Source organism: Macaca fascicularis, chromosome 11 (assembly GCF_037993035.2).
Source record: "Macaca fascicularis isolate 582-1 chromosome 11, T2T-MFA8v1.1".
Taxonomy (NCBI): Eukaryota; Metazoa; Chordata; class Mammalia; order Primates; family Cercopithecidae; genus Macaca; species Macaca fascicularis.
In genome coordinates, this window is record NC_088385.1 from 58,350,683 (window position 1) to 58,368,400 (window position 17,718).

The window sequence follows — 17,718 nt, forward strand, 5'->3', positions numbered from 1 at the left end:
TATTCCCTGTCCCCATCCCAACTCCCGCTCCCACCTGGTTGAGGCACCATCTGGAAGAGCCTAAACGTTGCTGCTTCTCCAAGATAGAACCATGAAGCCATGGCAGTGGCCATCACTGGGCCTTCCTCTAGCTGCTTCAGGACAGTTCTCTTAGGACAACTATTCAGTAGTTCACAAACAGCATAGAATTGGCATGTCTAGTCACTCTACAGCTGGAACATAAAATCCAATGGGGGTTTTTCTAGTTCTTTGTTTTTTAAAATTTTACTTTAAGTTCTGGAATATATGTGCAGAACATGCAGGTTTGTTACATAGGTATACATGTGCTATGATGGTTTGCTGTACCTGTCAACCCATCATCTAGATTTTAAGCCCCACATGCATTAGGTATTTGTCCTAATGCTCTCCCTCCACTTGCCCCCAACCCCCCGACAGGTCCTGGTGTGTGATGTTCCCCTCCCTGTGTCCATGTGTTTTCATTGTTCAGCTTCCACTTATGAGTGAGAACATGCGGTGTTTGGTTTTCTGTTCCAGTGTTAGTTTGGAGGGATTTTCTAAGTCTAAGAATTAGGTTTGGGAATATTCTTTAGCCCTAAAATAAAAACGAGTCCATTTTAGTTTTCAGCTCTGAGACTTTCCTTGCCTTGATTCTATAGGCCCAATTTCCCTACCTCAGAGTCAATCTGAAGATTACCTAGGTTGATAGACATGATGTGATCAGAAAGTCGTATTCAAATACTATGTGGATGTTCAAGTGCAATATAATAATGTCGGTGTTTCCCCCCAGACTGTTACCTCTCTGATAAGATACCTCCCCACTCTTGCCCTCAAGCCACTGGTCAGTAAAAATGGAAGCTTTTTTGGTTCACGTTAAAATGCATCAAATCCTTGAGGAGGTGATTGTGAGATTACAGAAGATTTAAAAGGCATTATTTCTATAAGAGAAGGGTGTGTGTGTGTGTGTGTGTGTGTTTGTATGTGTATGTGTATGTGTGCCCATCCCCATGGAGGAGGAAGAGCCAGATGGCTGATATAGGAGGCCTAACTTACTTGTAATCATTTCATTTTCGAACAAATGATTTTTATCATTGTCAGCTTCTGCTTTTGCTTCTACTCCTAAGTCACCCACAAGCAGCAGAAACTAATGCAATGTTTCTGCAGCTATTTTGTGGCTTTATTTCATTCTTGGAGATTTAAAAGTTTATATAGTTTTGAGTGTGCTGTGACACCAAATTTAATTTCTGGCCTTTCTTGTCCTTTTGTCTTCAGTTTATTCCAATGCCAGTACTCTATGGAGTTTTCCTCTACATGGGAGTTTCTTCACTACAGGGAATTCAGGTATTGTATGGTTCAGCCAGGGAAGTTTCTTCTCACTGCATGTCCTGTCCAGGGAGAGACAGCTCCCCAAGAGAAGCGCAACCAGTTCTTGAGAAAATTATTTCCTAGTCTTGCCACTTAGGCTATTTTAGACACTTATTTGGATACAGGGAGAAAAACAGCCATGTTGGCAGGAGAGTACAGAGACTTTCAGGGTGGTCTGGCTTGATGTCACGGCCCCAGTCATTCATTAATTATTCAACAGACAATTTTTTTTGGCACGTATTAAACATTAGGTGCTTTGCCAGGTGCTGGTAAACTTGGATCTGAAAGGTTGATCAAGAACCAAACTGGCTTTCACTCATGGACAGATCTAGTTTAGTGTCAGGCTAAAGTGTAAAAATGGGGTGTTTAACTTTGAGGGGGTTCACTGGCAGAGGAGAGATGGGGGAATAGTGCGAGTTGCTCCTGGTAAGCAGATGTCACTTCTTGTTATACTCTGCATTTTTCCATCCATCAACTCATTGCTCTAAGTCTTTCAAAAAGAAAAATCAGGAGCTTGTCATTGATAACTTGGGTATTCCAGATAATATAGTAACTTAGGCTTATGATTCTTTGTTTGAATGGAATGCCCAATGGCCATTCTTATATACTGAGTTCTAATATGAACTTGGGCAGATTATTTAATCTCTGGTTCTCTTTCTTCCTTTTTGTAAGGATGATCATTTTTTATATATCTAGGATGTTATGAGGTTTTATTTTATCTTTTCACTATAAATAATCAATGAATAGCTCCAAACTCCTAAAACAAGTAAGAGATTTGGTTTTGATAATAAGCAAAAAGATGTAATTTTGTTTCCAACACCCCCTGAGAAAGAGCTCTCTTAGGAGCCACAGAGTGGGATGGGAGAAAGAAGTTTGAACCTAGAATTAGAAAAGATGGATTCAAATTATGACTTTGCCACTTACTAACCTTGGCCAAATTGCCTGGTCTTTTAAAGTCTCAGTTTCCATTTCTGTCCAGAGGAAATGGTGTTACCTACCTTTCAGGGCAGGTGATGTAAGAGATATGAATGGGTCTAAAAGCTTCCGACCCAGAGAGCCCTCCAGAAAATAAATGCCAGTTCCTTCCTTTCAGTTCTTTGATCGTCTAAAGCTCTTTGGGATGCCCGCAAAGCACCAGCCAGATTTCATTTACCTGCGGCATGTGCCACTGCGCAAAGTGCACCTCTTCACCCTCATCCAGCTGACCTGTCTCGTCCTGCTCTGGGTCATCAAGGCATCTCCAGCTGCCATTGTTTTCCCAATGATGGTGAGGTGGTTTTAAAAAATAAATTTTTTTTTATCATTGTTATTTTTATTTATTTATTTATTTATTATTATTATTATTATACTTTAAGTTCTAGGGTACATGTGCATAACGTGCAGGTTTGTTACATATGTATACTTGTGCCATGTTGGTGTGCTGCACCCATCAACTCGTCAGCACCCATCAACTCGTCATTTACATCAGGTATAACTCCCAATGCAATCCCTCCCCCCTCCCCCCTCCCCATGATAGGCCCCGGTGTGTGATATTCCCCTTCCCGAGTCCAAGTGATCTCATTGTTCAGTTCCCACCTATGAATGAGAACATGCGGTGTTTGGTTTTCTGTTCTTGTGATAGTTTGCTAAGAATGATGGTTTCCAGCTGCATCCATGTCCCTACAAAGGACACAAACTCATCCGTTTTTATGGCTGCATAATATTCCATGGTGTATATGTGCCACATTTTCTTAATCCAGTCTGTCACTGATGGACATTTGGGTTGAATTAAATTCTTATTATCATTGTTATTTTTTTAATTGTGGTAAAACATTATAACTATAAAATTTACCATTTTTAAGTGTACGGTTGAGTGGCATTAAGTACATTCACATTGCTGTGGAGCCATTACCACCCTCCAGCTCTGGAACTTTTTACATCCTGCAAAGCTGAAACTCTGCACCTATTAAACACTAAATCCCCATTCTCCCATACCCTCAGCCCCTGGCAACCACCATTCTACTTTCTGTCTCTATGTATTTGATTATTCTAGGTACATCATATAAGTGAATCACAATTTGCCCTTTTGCGACTGGCTAATTTCTTTTCTTTCTTTTCTTTTTTTTTTTTTTTGAGATGGAGTTTCACTCTTGTTGCCCAGGCTGGAGTGCAATGGCGCGATTTTGGCTCACTGCAACCTCCACCTCCCAGGTTCAAGCGATTCTCCTGCCTCAGCCTCCCTAATAGCTGGGATTACAGGTGCCCACCACCATGCCCAGCTAATTTTTTGTATTTTTAGTAGAGATGGAGTTTCACTATGTTGGCCAGGCTGGTCTCAAACTCCTGACCTCAGGTGATCCACCTGCTTCAGCCTCCCAAAGTACTGGGATTATAGACATGAGCCACTGTGCCCAGCTTGTGACTGGCTAATTTCATTTAGCCTAATGTCTTCAAGGTTAATCCATGTTGTAGCATGTGTCAGAATTTCCTTCCTTTTCAAGATTGAATAGTATCCCACTATATGTAAACACTACATTTTATTTATCCATTCACCTGTCGATAATACTGCTATAAATATGGCTTTACAGATATCTGTTAGTGTCTCTGTTTTCAATTCTTTGGGGAATATACCAGGAGTGGAATTGCTGGATCATACGGAAATTCTATCTTTAATTTTTTTTCTAATCTTCTAGATCCACAACCTCCTGGTGGGTTTCTCAATTTTGTCAGAATACGTATAAGGCTTTGCATTTGTGTGTTATATTCATGGGTTAAAGAAATAGTAAATTACTGGGAACTCCTAGAAGGGATCCTATCAATTCCAGATGTATCAGGAAAGTAGTCACTAAAATCAGAGAGAAATGTACTTGAATTTAATAAGCCTGATTTGCCTCATTCCTTGTGCAGTCACCAAATATAGCTGATGAACACCAGTCCACCCAGACAGGATTAATTCTTTGTTTTCCTTTGGCTAAAATGGCCCTCATGGAAAGAAAGTGGAGCAGCAATTGGGATGCCCTGGACCTACCTTTATTGGGGAAATCAACTGTCAGATTTTAGGCAAGTCACTTTCTCTCTGGGCCTCAGTTTCCTCATTTATAAAGTGAGTGTCAGGCCAGGCCAGAGGGCAGAGACAAAAACCACTGGAGACACATGATGCAGGCCCAAAGCAAGGATTTGGGTAGGGGAATATATAGGCAAAGGATCAGAAGGAATAAAGATGATCTTCTAAGAACCCATCATCCCACTGTGAGGAATGCTTGGGCTGGCTGTGGCTGGTCTCACCATGGCCCAGCTCCAGCAGAAGCTTTCTACCCACCTGCTGTCCTGTAGCCTTCCTGCTGACCTCTAGCCGTCTGCAGATGAGGAGCTCATCTTTTCAATGACAGAATCCAGTTAGCTGCTCTCTAAGTTGTAGAGCTATTGTGGTAGTTAAAATATTGTATATAACATATGTTACCTGGCACAAAGAAAGCATTCAATAAATGGTGACAGTTATGATTCTTATGAGTTTGATTTTGCTTGAAATGTCCTAGTCTGCTGTAAAAATAAGGCTTTGCTTTTAAGTCCAGGAAGGAAATTTGTACCTTTCATTCACTTTCTTTTTTCATTTTTCTTCAGGTTTTGGCCTTGGTCTTTGTCAGGAAAGTCATGGATCTCTGTTTCTCTAAGCGAGAGCTGAGCTGGTTAGATGATCTCATGCCTGAAAGCAAAAAGAAGAAGTTGGATGATGCCAAAAAGAAGGCCAAGGAGGAAGAGGTCATAGTCCTTGCACCAACTGTATACCTGAGGGCCTCAAATTACAGAACATAGGAAAGGCCACATGAAAAGTTGGCATGTCTGGAATCCCAAGGGTTATATTTAGGAGCTAGGAAGTTTACCTCCAAAGATGCTCTCAGCTGAGAATGGATTAGGGATTCTTGCTCCTGTCTGTTCTTCATTTTTGGGTTTGACAACCAGTTATTTTTTCCTTTGTCTACAATCTACTCACCAGGCTCATACCTAGAATGTGAACATACAATATGCCCTTATTAACAGATTCAATGGCTCACATTCTTTCAAAAGGACTAATTTGACAAATATATAAGACCCATTATTTCCTAGAATGTTTGTAATGTATCTAATTGCAAATGGTGCTGTGGTTGGCACCATGCAAAAATAACTTGCATAGGACTTTCTATCTTTTTTCATTTCCCTCAGCACTTGGCATCTTGTCATCTACACAATGGACCCTCAATAAATGGCCTATATATGCAAAGAAAGAATGTGTAGCAAAATGAAAATACCAGACCAAGAAATGAGTGAGCTGGGAAGTGTTTCCAAATACAGTTAGTGCCTAAAATAGTGTCCTTTGAAAAAACTTTTAAAAGACTTTTTTTTTTTAGGCCAGGCACAGTGGCTTATTGCTGTAATTCCAGGGCTTTGGGAGTCGAGGCTGGAGGATCACTTGAGGCCAGGAGTTTGAGACCAGCCTAGGCAACATAATGAGACCCTGTCTCTAAAAAAAAAAAAAAAAAAAGAATTAGCTGGATGTGGTGGCACATACCTGTAGTCAGCTACTTGGGAGGCTGAGGTGGGAGGATACCTTCAGCCCAGGAGGTTGAGGCTGCAGCAAAGCTGTGATCATGCCACTGCATTCCAGCCTAGGCTGAGTGAGATCCTATCTCGAAAAAAAAAAACAAAAGAAAACAAAACAAAAGTCTTGTATTTCTAAATAAGCTTCAACAATTATAAAATATAAAGTCAATGGAAGAAAACTTTAAAGATAATATTGATAGAATTCACTACATAAAATGTTATGCTTTCGGGCATCCAAAACTCTAAACAGAATTTAAAAATAACAGATAAGTTGAGATGTGTTAATATCTTTACTATTCAAATAATTCTTATATATTAATAAGAATAATATGAAATTGAAATGAGCAATGGACATATATAATTTACAAAAAAGAAGTACAAATGGCTAGTTGCCCTATGACAAAAATTTCATTCTCACTAATAATCAAAGAAATGATTGTGCAGCATCTGGATTTTATGAAATGAAAATAAATATTAAAAAATAAAAAAATGAAAATTTAAACAAGGAGAATACATTATTTTTACTTGTCGAATTGGCAAAGATTTTTAAAAGATAAAAACAAGTGTTGGCAAGACTGTAATTGAAATGGGCTTCTCACACTCTAAAAGTGGTAATATGAGTTGCATAAATCTCTTTAGAGGGCAGTTTAACCACAGAGTCTTAAAAGTGTATATGCCCTTTGGCCCAGCAACTCTAATTTTTAAATTTATCCTAAGGATACAATTAGCAATGTAGACAAAATATTTTAATTGTGGTGGCATAAAGAAAAAAAAAGAAAATTAGAGTAAATATATTACAATAGACTATTGTACAACAGTTTAAAAATAAATTTTTTTTTTTTTTTTTTTTTTTTTTGAGACAGAGTCTCGCTCTGAGTGCAGTGGCCTGATCTTGGCTCACTGCAATCTCTGCCTTCTGGGTTCAAACAATTCTCCTGCCTCAGTCTCCCGAGTAGCTGGGACTACAGGCACGCCACCATGCCCAGCTAATTTTTGTATTTTTAGTAGAGACGGGGTTTCACCATGTTGGCCAGGGTGGTCTCGATCTCTTGACCTCGTGATCCACCCGCCTCAGCCTCTCAGTGTTGGGATTACAGGTATGAGCCACTGTGCTTGGCCTAAAAATAAAGTTTTAAAAAATACTTAATGATGCTATTTTGTAATGATACTTAATGATATGTGCTGTAGTCCCAGCTACTTGGGAGGCTAAGGCGGGAGGATCGCTTGAATCTGGGAGGCGGATGTTGCAGTGAGCTGAGATGACACCACCTCACTCCAGCCTGGGCGACAGAGAGAGATCTTGTCTCAAAAGAAAAAAAAAAAAAAGGCTGGGTGTGGTGGCTCATGCCTGTAATCCCAGCACTTTGGGAGGTCAAGGCGGGCAGATCACCTGAGGTCAGGAGTTTGACACCTGGCCAACATGGTGAAACACTGTCTCTACTAAAAATACAAAAAAATTAGCCAAGCATGTTGGTGCATGCCTATAATCCCAGCTACTCAGGAGGCTGAGACAGGAGAATCACTTGAACCGGGGAGGCAGAGGCTGTAGTGAGCTGAGATCATGCCATTGCACTCCAGCCTAGATGAAAAAGCAAGACTTTGTCTCAAAAAAAAAAAAAAAAAAAAGATATGTGGACATGTTTCTGACATTTTATGTGAAAAACATAGAGAACATAAAATGGAGCATACAGTAAGACTGTCAAAGAACCTCACTTTTACTAAAACATATACATATACACATACTGTACACACACACACGTGCATGTGTGCACCCCACACACACATGAAAAAGATGGGAAGAAAATACACCAAAATGTTTATTGTGGTTCTCTATGTCTCTCTAGGTGGTAAGATTATACATTTTTTTGATTAATTTCCTTCCTTCCTCTATATTTATTGAATCTTTACTCTGTTGTCACTGTTCCAGACCCACTAGTATACAGGACAGAGAGAGTCCCTGACCGACCCCATGGAGCTTACATTCTCATGGAGGTGACACTGTCAACAAGCAAACAAGTCTATATTTATTTTCTTGGTTATAGTGCTATAATTTATATACATACATATATAATTTTAGGTAGTGATATGTTTTAAGAAGGTAGGGAGTGAGAGAGTTACTTTATTTAGGATGATTAGAGATGACTCTTCTGAGGAGACATCTGAGTAGAGACCTGAATAAAGTAAGAAGCAAATTATGAGAATATCTGGGATTAAGAACATTCCAGGCCAGGGGTACAGAAAGTGCAAAGGTCTTGAAGGAGGGATGAGCTCGGTGTGCCTGAGGAACACCAAGAAAGCCAGTAAGACTGGAAGGGACAGAGTGGTAGCAGGGAGACCAGCTAGGAGGCTGGCAGCAGCTCAGGCAAAAGGGGAGGGTGGCTTATGCTAAGGTAGTGGTGATGAAAGTGGCTGAATTGGGTACTTATTTTGAAGATAGAGCTGATGGGTTTTGTTAATGATAGTGGGCATGGGTGAAAGAGGAATCAAGTATGACTCTTAGATTTTTGGACCGAGCCATTGAATGAATGGTTGTACTGTTTATTAAGATGGGGAAGACCAAGGAGAACAGCAGGTTTAGGAGGAAAATCAAGAGATCTGCTTTGGATGTTAAGTTCGAGGTGGCTGGTAGATATTATATTCCTTATTTTCCAAAATTCCTGAAGTAAGCACATATTTGTTAACATGTGTTACTTTATAAAATTGTTTTAAAAGCTAAATGAAATAAAAGAAAAAGATGAAGACTTGACTCCAAAATTTCTCCATCTGATAGCCAACATTCATGTTCATTTCTTTATGTTGTTTTCCATTTTTTGACATAGTTTTCACATAACTATGATAATTATATAATTGTGAGTTCATATTTATATATATAGCACATATATATTCTGTTTTTTTCCCTCAACCTGATTTCATAAGACACTTTCATGTTTCTATTTGTCTGTATCATGATCATATTTTAAAAATGGATATATAATGTTCTATAGTATTATCTCATATTTAATTTAAATATTTTTCCTTTGTTAAAATTTTTAGTTGTTTTATATTACTTTAAACATCTTTGTACAGATAGTTTTTTTCTCTGTAATTATTTTCTTTAAATTAGCGGGATTGTTTTCTTTTTTTTTTTTTTTTTTTTTTTTTTTTTTGAGACGGAGTCTCGCTGTGTCTCCCAGGCTGGAGTGCAGTGGCGTGATCTCGGCTCACTGCAAGCTCCACCTCCCGGGTTCACGCCATTCTCCCGCCTCAGCCTCCCAAGTAGCTGAGACTACAGGCGCCCGCCAGCCACCACGCCCGGCTAGTTTTTTGTATTTTTAGTAGAGACGGGGTTTCACCATGTTAGCCAGGATAGTCTCGATTTCCTGACCTCGTGATCCACCCGCCTCGGCCTCCCAAAGTGCTGGGATTACAGGCTTGAGCCACCGCGCCCGGCCAGCGGGATTGTTTTCTAAGAAAACATTTTATTATGGATTTCTAAAAAAAGTTATTTTAGGCTGGGCGTGGTGGCTCACGCCTGTAATCTCAGTTATTTTGGGAGGCTGAGGCGGGCGGATCACAAGGTCAGGAGATCGAGACCTCGGTGAAACATGGTGAAACCCCATCTCTACTAAAAATAAAAAAATTAGCCGGGCGTGTTGGCGGGCGCCTGTAGTCCCGGCTACTCAGGAGGCTGAGTCAGGAGAATGGCGTGAACCCGGGAGGTGGAGCTTGCAGTGAGCCGAGATCGCGCCACTGTGCTCCAGCCTGGGCGACACAGCGAGACTCTGTCTCAAAAAATAAATAAATAAATAAATAAATAAATAAGTTATTTTAGATTCAGGGCATGTGCAGGTTTGTTACATGGGTGTGTTGAGTTATGCTGAGCTTTGGGCCTCTAATGATCCTGTCACCCAAAAGTGAATATAGTACCCGATAGGTAGTTTTCCAACCCTTCCCCTGCCTTCCCCCTTTTGCAATCCCCGGTGTTTTTTTGTTCCCATCTTTGTGTCCATGTGTACCCAATGTTTAGCTTCCACTTATAAATGAGAACATGCATTATTTGGTTTTTTGTTCCTGCATCAGTTCACTTAGGGTAATGGCCTCCAGCTGCATCCATGTTGCTGCAAAGGACATGGTTTTGTTCTCGTTATGGCTGCATAGTATTCCATGGTATATATGTACTACAGTTTCTTTACCAGTCCGCCATTGATGGGCACCTGGATTGATTCCATTTCTTTGCTATTGTTGATAGTGCTACAATAAATATATGAGTGCAGATGTCTTTTTGACAGAACAATTTCTTTTCCTTTGGGTATATACCAAGTAATGGGATTGTTGGGTCTAATGCTAGTTCTATTTTCAGTTCTTTGAGAAATCTCCAAACTGCTTTCAACAGGGGCTGAACTAATTTGCATTCCCACCAACAGTGTAGAAATGTTCCGTTTTCTCCACTACCATGCCAACATCTGTTATTTTTTGACTTTTTAATAATAGTCATTCTGACTGATGTGAGATGGAGTTTCTTTGTGGTTCTGATTTGCGTCTCTAATGATGCATGATGTTGACCATTTTTTAATCTGTTTGTTGGCCACTTATATGTCTTCTTTTAACCAAGAACACAATCCTAACTACAATAGCCACAAAGAAAATGAAATACCTAGGAATACACCTAATCAAAAACATGAAAGAGCTCTACAAGAACTAGAAAACATTGCTGAAAGAAATCAGAGATGATTCTCTGAAAAAGAAGTCAGATTAGAGATGATTCTCTGAAAAAGAAATCATCTCTGTTTTCTTTCAGCAGTGTGTTTTTTGTTCGTTTGTTTGTTTGTTTGTTTGTTTTGAGACAGAGTCTTGCTCTGTTGCCAAGGCTGGAGGGCAATGGCGTGATTTCAGCTCACTACAACCTCCTGCTCCCAGGTTCAAGTGATTCTCCTCCCTCAGCCTCCTGAGTAGCTGGGATTACAGGTGCCTGCCATCACGCCTGGGCTAATTTTTGTATTTTTAGTAGAGAAGAGGTTTTGCCATGTTGACCATGGTGGTCTCGAACTCCTGATCTCAAGTGATCTGCCTGCCTTGGCCTCCCAAAGTGTTTGGATTAAGGCATGAGCCACTGTGCCTGACCTTTTTTTTTTTTTTTTTTTTTTTTTTTTTTTTTTTTTGAGATGGAGTCTCGCTCTGTCACCCAGGCTGGAGTGCAGTGGTGTCATCTCGGCTCACTGCAACCTCCGCCTCCCAGGTTCAAGCGACTCTCCTGCCTCAACCTCCCAAATAGCTGGGACTACAGGCGCCCGCCACCACGCCCTACTAATTTTTGTATTTTTAGTAGAGACAGGGTTTCACTATATTGGCCAGGCTGGTCTTGAGCTCCTGACCTCGTGATCCACCCGCCTCAGCCTCCCAAAGTACTGGGATTCCAGATGTGAGCCACCGCACCCAGCCAGCCTGATCTCTTTCAGTAGTGTTTTATAGTTCTCTTAGTAGAGATCTTTTACCTTATGGATTATTATTATTATTTTATCATTTTTATTTTTGTTTTTGTTTTTTTGAGACGGAGTCTCGCTCTCTCACCCAGGCTAGAGTGCAGTGGCGTGATCTCGGCTCACTGCAACCTCCGCCTTCCGGGTTCACGCCATTCTCCTGCTTCAGCCTCCCAAGTAGCTGGGACTACAGGTGCCCACCACCACTCCTGGCTAATTTTTTATATTTTTAGTAGAGACGGGGTTTTACTGTGTTAGTCAGGATGGTCTCGATCTCCTGACCTCATGATCTGCCCACCTCGGCCTCCCAAAGTGCTGGGATTACAAGTATGAGCCACCACGCCCAGCCTACATTTTGGATTATTTTAAACCTACAAAGGTAGAAAGAAAAGACTTCTTATTGTTAATAATTTGTTTATTTGAATTAGAATCCAAAGAAGAGCCATATATTGCAATTGGTTGATATCTTTCTTAAATCTTTTTGGGGGTTCCCTTTCCATTTTTTTTAAAACTGGAGAAACAGGGTCTTTGACCTCTAGGGCTTCTCACCATTTATATTTTGCTAAATGCATCCCTTGGTGTCATTTAAAATGTTCTTCTGTCTGCTATATTGTAGTAAATTGGTCATTAGATCTAGAGGTTTACTCAGATTGACGTTTTCTTTTATTCTTTTTTGAATGCTATTCCACATGTATAAATATCTGGTTGTCTCTCATTTTGTGGTAACTCAAATCTATGAAAGAACCTAATCATATTATTTATAATAAATGTGCAATGAAATTAGGTAGAAATTGTGGTAGAAGAATGGTCTGGTGAATTTTGGTCTTACTTGGTCCGAGATGTAATAATGTTTATTTTTCTTCCAGGAGGCCGAGAAAATGTTAGAGATTGGGGGAGACAAGTTCCCCTTAGAGAGCAGGAAGTTACTAAGTAGTCCTGGAAAGAGCATCAGTTGCAGGTAAAACTTCCAAACACCAAGGAGTTTACTTTTTGGGTTATTCTCTAAGTGTTCTGGCTTTGTGGTGGTGGTGGTGTCACACATGCAGCTGCTAGCATAAAGAGCTAAACATTCAGCTTCCCAGTTCCATCCTGTGAAAATACCTTTTCCATCTCATTGTTTATTGAATACCTGCTATGTACCAGGCACTATATCAGGTTATGGGAATCACAAGGAGAAGAGAGGTAAGAAAGTCAATGTACTGAGTGCCTCCTTTGTGCTGGGATTGTGCTGGAGGGTTTACTTATGTGTTGTCAGTTAACCTGTACTCATATGAATATCACTATCCACATTTGTATAAGTGAAGAAACTAAGTCTTGGGTTCTAGGCAGTTTATCCAATGTTACAATGTTGCTGAATAGAAAGATTAGGATTCAAACCCTGGTCTGTCTTCTATTCCTCAAACCAGTGCTCCTTCTGCCTTTCCTTGCCATCTTCCAAAGATGAAAAGGACGTGGTCTTTATTTCCAGAGAGTTCTCAGCCTAGTAGGCATGAAATTCCAATGCTTGGGCAAGCTTTTGGGGATAGGCAGAAATAGTCAATGTTAGCCTGGCTTGTGGCATCTGTAGTTCTGGGAGCAAGGGGGAATTGAACTGGGATCATGAAAATTACTTACTTCTCCCAATGATTTTAGCTCCTTTCTCTGTCAAACCTATTGCTCACCACAAATGACAGGAAACTAAATTGGTCCATTCATGGTTTTACTCCTGGCGTCTTGTTTCTGAATTGGAAGAGATACACATAGCACTGTGTACCTATAGGTACCATAGGCTGAAAAACCTAGAGGTCAAGAGGGAGCAGAGAAGGAAGAGAGCAGGATATCTGGGTCATTGAGATTCTGAAGAATTTATTGCTGAATCATTGAGTTGGTTGTGGTTTATACGGTGGGGGAAATTAGGACACTCTTTTTCTTAATAATAGTCTTGGTTCTTAATAAACTTTCTACACGTTGTTGTGGAAGGAGCTGTGAGCTTGATTTATCTGGTGGCAAAGTAGGAACAATGTTTCCCCTTTAACAGGATGCTGCCTCCTCTCTTGGCATTTTAAAAGGAGATAATCTGGCTTGCAGAAAACATCAAACTATTCTGTTTCTAGGAAATCAAGGGCTGGGTTCAAGGTCTTGATTCTCTACTTGCTGTTGTTTGACCTTGGATAGTCACTTAGCTCTGAGAGGTTTCATTTCTGCATCTTCAAAATGAGGATGTTAATAATCTCTGTTGCTATGATAGTTAAGATATTAGGAAAGTCCTTTGTGAACTATGAACAGAAGAGATTTGACTGTGTAAATGACATGAATGAAAAGTGCCTGGCATACAGCTAGTGCTCAGTAAGTGGTAGTTCCTGATGCTACACTGTTGATAGCATAGCGTTGTCAGCAGCATCTCCAGTGAGGCCCTTTGGAGAAGTGCACAGTTGTGGGGGCAGGACTGGCTGCCATGTGACACACCAGCCCAGCTTTCAGCACCATCTCATGGGCCACCTTGCCTCTTCCCATTCTGACCTCAGTGGCTGCAGAAGAAAGATCAGACTTTATCTTGTTCCCAGAGTTCCTGAGAGCTGTTAGCTGGGTGGTCTCAAACCTCATCTTTTCCCTTCTGGTGGGGCAGTGATCATTATAGACTGTGATACGTATTTTATTTGTATGTCTGACAGTCACTGTCGTAATCGCTGATTTCAGATGTGACCCCTCTGAGATTAATATATCTGATGAAATGCCTAAAACTACAGTCTGGAAAGCTCTCAGTATGAATTCTGGAAATGCAAAGGAAAAGAGGTAAAGCGAACTGTAACATCTGATTTTTATTTATTTCTGGCTTTTGACAATGGCAATATTGAAGGTAAAATGTGTTTTAGTTGTAAAATGGAATTTGTGTAATAAATGGCACTTCCAGGAATGGCTGCTAACTGCATAAGAATAGCTATAAACCTTTAAAAAGTAAGAATGTTTTCTAAATATTTGGTGAGGGTGTTTTAAGCAGCCCGTTTACACAGGTTCAAGGTCTGAATGGGATTATTTTGGCATATAAATTTGCTTTGCCTGTTTATTTCCTTTAATCCTCTTTCTAGTTCTCATTTCAGAATCTAAAGGGCATGTCTCTGGTTACTGCAACCACACTAGGTAGAAAATTGCTAAAATATTCAGATAGTGTTGATAGTACTGATACATTCTTTAACGTGTTTAACTTGTTACATAATGAGGACTAACAACAAGTAAAGATTTTTGAAATACTAAATTGTAACTGTTTTTTTTTTCTTTTTTTTCTTTTTTTGTTTTTTTGAGACAGTCACTCTCTGTCTCCCAGGCTGGAGTGCAATGGCACAATCTCAGCTCACTGTAATCTCTGCCATCCGGGCTCAAGCAATCCTTCTGCCGCAGCCTCCCAAGTAGCTGGGAGTACAGGTGCATGCCACCCCTGCCGGCTAATTTTTTTATTTTTATAGAGACGACGATTTACTGTGTTGCCCAGGCTGGTCTGGAACTCCTGGACTCAAGCGATCCTCCTACCTTGGCCTCCCAAAGTGCTGGGATTACAGGCATGGGCCAGTGCACCCGGCCGTAACTGTTTTTCTGTTTTGAAACCAAATTCTGCATATCATTTGCTAATACCATAGATCAACCTTAATCAGGTTAATGAAGAAAATGGAAGAACTTGAGGCATTTTTGCCTGCACTGAGGTAGGCTATATGCCCAAATTTATTGAATAGTTTAGTCCAAATACCATTTAAATATAAGTAAATAACTGAAGACAAAATCTGAGGCCTTCTTAAAGTCAACTTTTCTAGTTAAAAAAAGTAAATAAATAAGCTGGGAATCAGGAGACCTGGTCCTTTGATTAATTCCATGTATAACTTGACAGACCACTGTTTCTGGCGTTCAGTTTACTCAGCAATGGAGATAACAATAACTCACTGCCCCACTCCTGAGGCTACTCTGAGGAGAAATTAAAGTGCTCTGAAAAGTCACAGCCACCAGTGGGTGGTAGTGGTGATTTGTGTCTTCATCGAATGGGTTAAAATGAATCTCTGCTGAATGTGAGTGAAATATAGAATCTTGTTTCCTTCGGAGGAAAATCCAGGCAGCTGCTGAAATGTATAACGCACATGGTTATTTTTAGTTGAGAACTAGTCTACTTGTAAATGAACTTAAAATATAGCCAGATCCAAATTGTGGTGACATCTTCAAAGTATTGTGTTAAAAGGAGGAATGAATCATATGTTCCCTTTTTGTCTAATTGTAACACTTTTATTCAGTCTCTTCAACTAAGAGTCTTTGCTGGGATGGAAGATTTGGGCCGTGTGGTGCCTCAGGGAAGTTCTGGTTACAGAGAAAATGGCGAGTCTCTCAGAGAAGAAGCAAGACCAAGTCTGGCCCTGTCCTTGGTCATCTCAAAGCCATGCCGAAGCATTCAGTTATTTTTGGTGTGCATTGGAGGGCATCCAGCTATCCCCATACCAGCAGCCAGTCACCAGATATGAATGTGGAAGCAGAAGACCACCTCCTGTTGGTTCTTCTCCTCTTCTTCCTTCTTTTTCACTTTAGAACAGCCACCATTGAAGACCTAGCTTCCCATTTTCCAGACATTTTCTCTGAAATTCTCTGCTGGCCTGCCAAGCCATACGGATTCATTCTGCCGCTGAGGAGTCCTTCAGTGAGGTCCCTCTTCCTAAAGGATGGAGTGCGGAGTAGGAGGGGAACAGAGAGGAAATCCTCTCTGGCTCTCCAGTGCTTTTAGTGCCTGCAGGCTCCTAGGCAGCCCTGGGCCTTGGTTTGATTACCTCCCCTGGGGGATGCTGGTCAGACCCAGAGATTGTCAGGAGGTCAGCTACCAGGAAGATCCGTGATCTGGGCATTGGCAGTGCCTGCCACCACAGCCAGAAGATGCCTCTGACTTGGGTGCATCTCCATCACTCCCTAGCAGCAGCCTGCATAACTGGCAAGAACCTTGGATGATACAAGGGCCAAGAAGGGACATTTGAATTGTGTCGCTTAGATAGGAAAAGGATCCCCGGAAAATCAACAATAAGTGAGGATGAGCAACTTCTCTTGGTTTTCATTGAGGATAGAGTAAGAGATTGAGCTTAGATTGCAATAGAAGGAATTAGTTTAGATACCAGGAAGGACTTCCTAGCCTGAAGATTTGTCATAGTGTCTGCTTTCTAGATATCTGGGAAAGATTTGATAATAGTTGTTTGTGAATAGAAAGGAGGATATGGTGTTTTTATTGGCCATTTTGCGGGACTCTTCGACTTCTTGCTGCTGTTTCTTGAGGATACATTCCAATTCCATCCTGGTGAGATCCAAGTGCTTACGTACTGTCTCCTTAACTGCCTTAGTAGTGAACGATCATCAGTTCAATGGACCAAAATCACCTTCAGCCATGTGGTTTCTTCATCATCATGGATTTCTTTTGGTTGACAAACATTCTGGCTCTCAGATGCAAAAAGTCACACTGGGAAATGAACTGTAAGTGGTGAAATTAGTTTTGATATTTAATTTAAAACTACATTCATGGTTTTTCTCTTCTCTTCTATGTTGCAATGAATGTAAAGTATTTGGGATCCAGTGCTTATAAATCTTTCCCTCCTTTGTGCACAGAATGTAATGAGCAAGCCCATCAGCACCCAGAGAATTCTATCATGTTAGTTTTCCATCCTGGAAAATCTTTGTACAGTGGGAAGTTCCCCAGTGTGTTTTTCTTTCTTAGGTGAAGGGTTGGCTATATCACTTTATTGAATTTTGCATTCCTTAGACTTTTAAAATATACTAATGTATTCTAGTCTTACTCTAAAGACCTTTGATGTTAAAGGAATCCTTCATTTATTTCATATTCCCTATCTCCTAGGGCCACAATTATTTTAATACAGAGATGATTTTCAAAATATTTAACAACTGGTACAGTACAGATGCCAACCACTCAGAAGGGATGCCTGCTGTAAACAAGCAGTATGTATGGTTGTACCAATGCCTATTGGCTGAACATTATGCTACTTTCAGATATTAAAATGATGTTCCTTTGAATCGTGGGTATTGTTCCTGGTTTGTCTCATTTCTATCACAAGGCTGTTTTGGAAACAGCCTTAGCTTCCTTTCATATATATATGGTGCAGACAGGATAGGTCATGCTTCTTTGAACCTATATGGGCATTAAAATCTTCATGAGCCAAAGCTTCACATTTTATCACTTTAGGATAGCTGTAGTAATTGTACTCATTTACCTACCTAATTGGGAAGAATTAAAAGGCAGCCTGTCAGGAGGATAAGCTTTCTCGCAGACTTTTCCCTTGTCCCTCTCTGGCTGCTTCCTTAAGCTTGCCTCTTTTTCATCCTCATTGTTCCCTGAGAA

The 17,718-nt window shown here is 40.5% G+C and overlaps 1 protein-coding gene across 2 annotated transcripts in view; it reads left to right on the forward strand.

Annotated features, from left to right (window-relative positions):
* Window positions 1-17,393, forward strand: part of SLC4A8 (solute carrier family 4 member 8) — an 83,453-nt gene extending 66,060 nt beyond the window's left edge. For both annotated transcript variants that reach the window (XM_005570893.5, XM_015430939.4), the window contains 6 exons: window positions 1,270-1,338; window positions 2,456-2,629; window positions 4,963-5,100; window positions 12,242-12,333; window positions 14,052-14,147; window positions 15,626-17,393. In XM_005570893.5, the coding sequence (XP_005570950.3) occupies window positions 1,270-1,338; window positions 2,456-2,629; window positions 4,963-5,100; window positions 12,242-12,333; window positions 14,052-14,147; window positions 15,626-15,638 (582 nt within the window). In that variant the 3' untranslated portion in view covers window positions 15,639-17,393. The remainder of the gene's footprint in view (window positions 1-1,269; window positions 1,339-2,455; window positions 2,630-4,962; window positions 5,101-12,241; window positions 12,334-14,051; window positions 14,148-15,625) is intronic.
* Window positions 17,394-17,718: the final 325 nt, after the last annotated feature.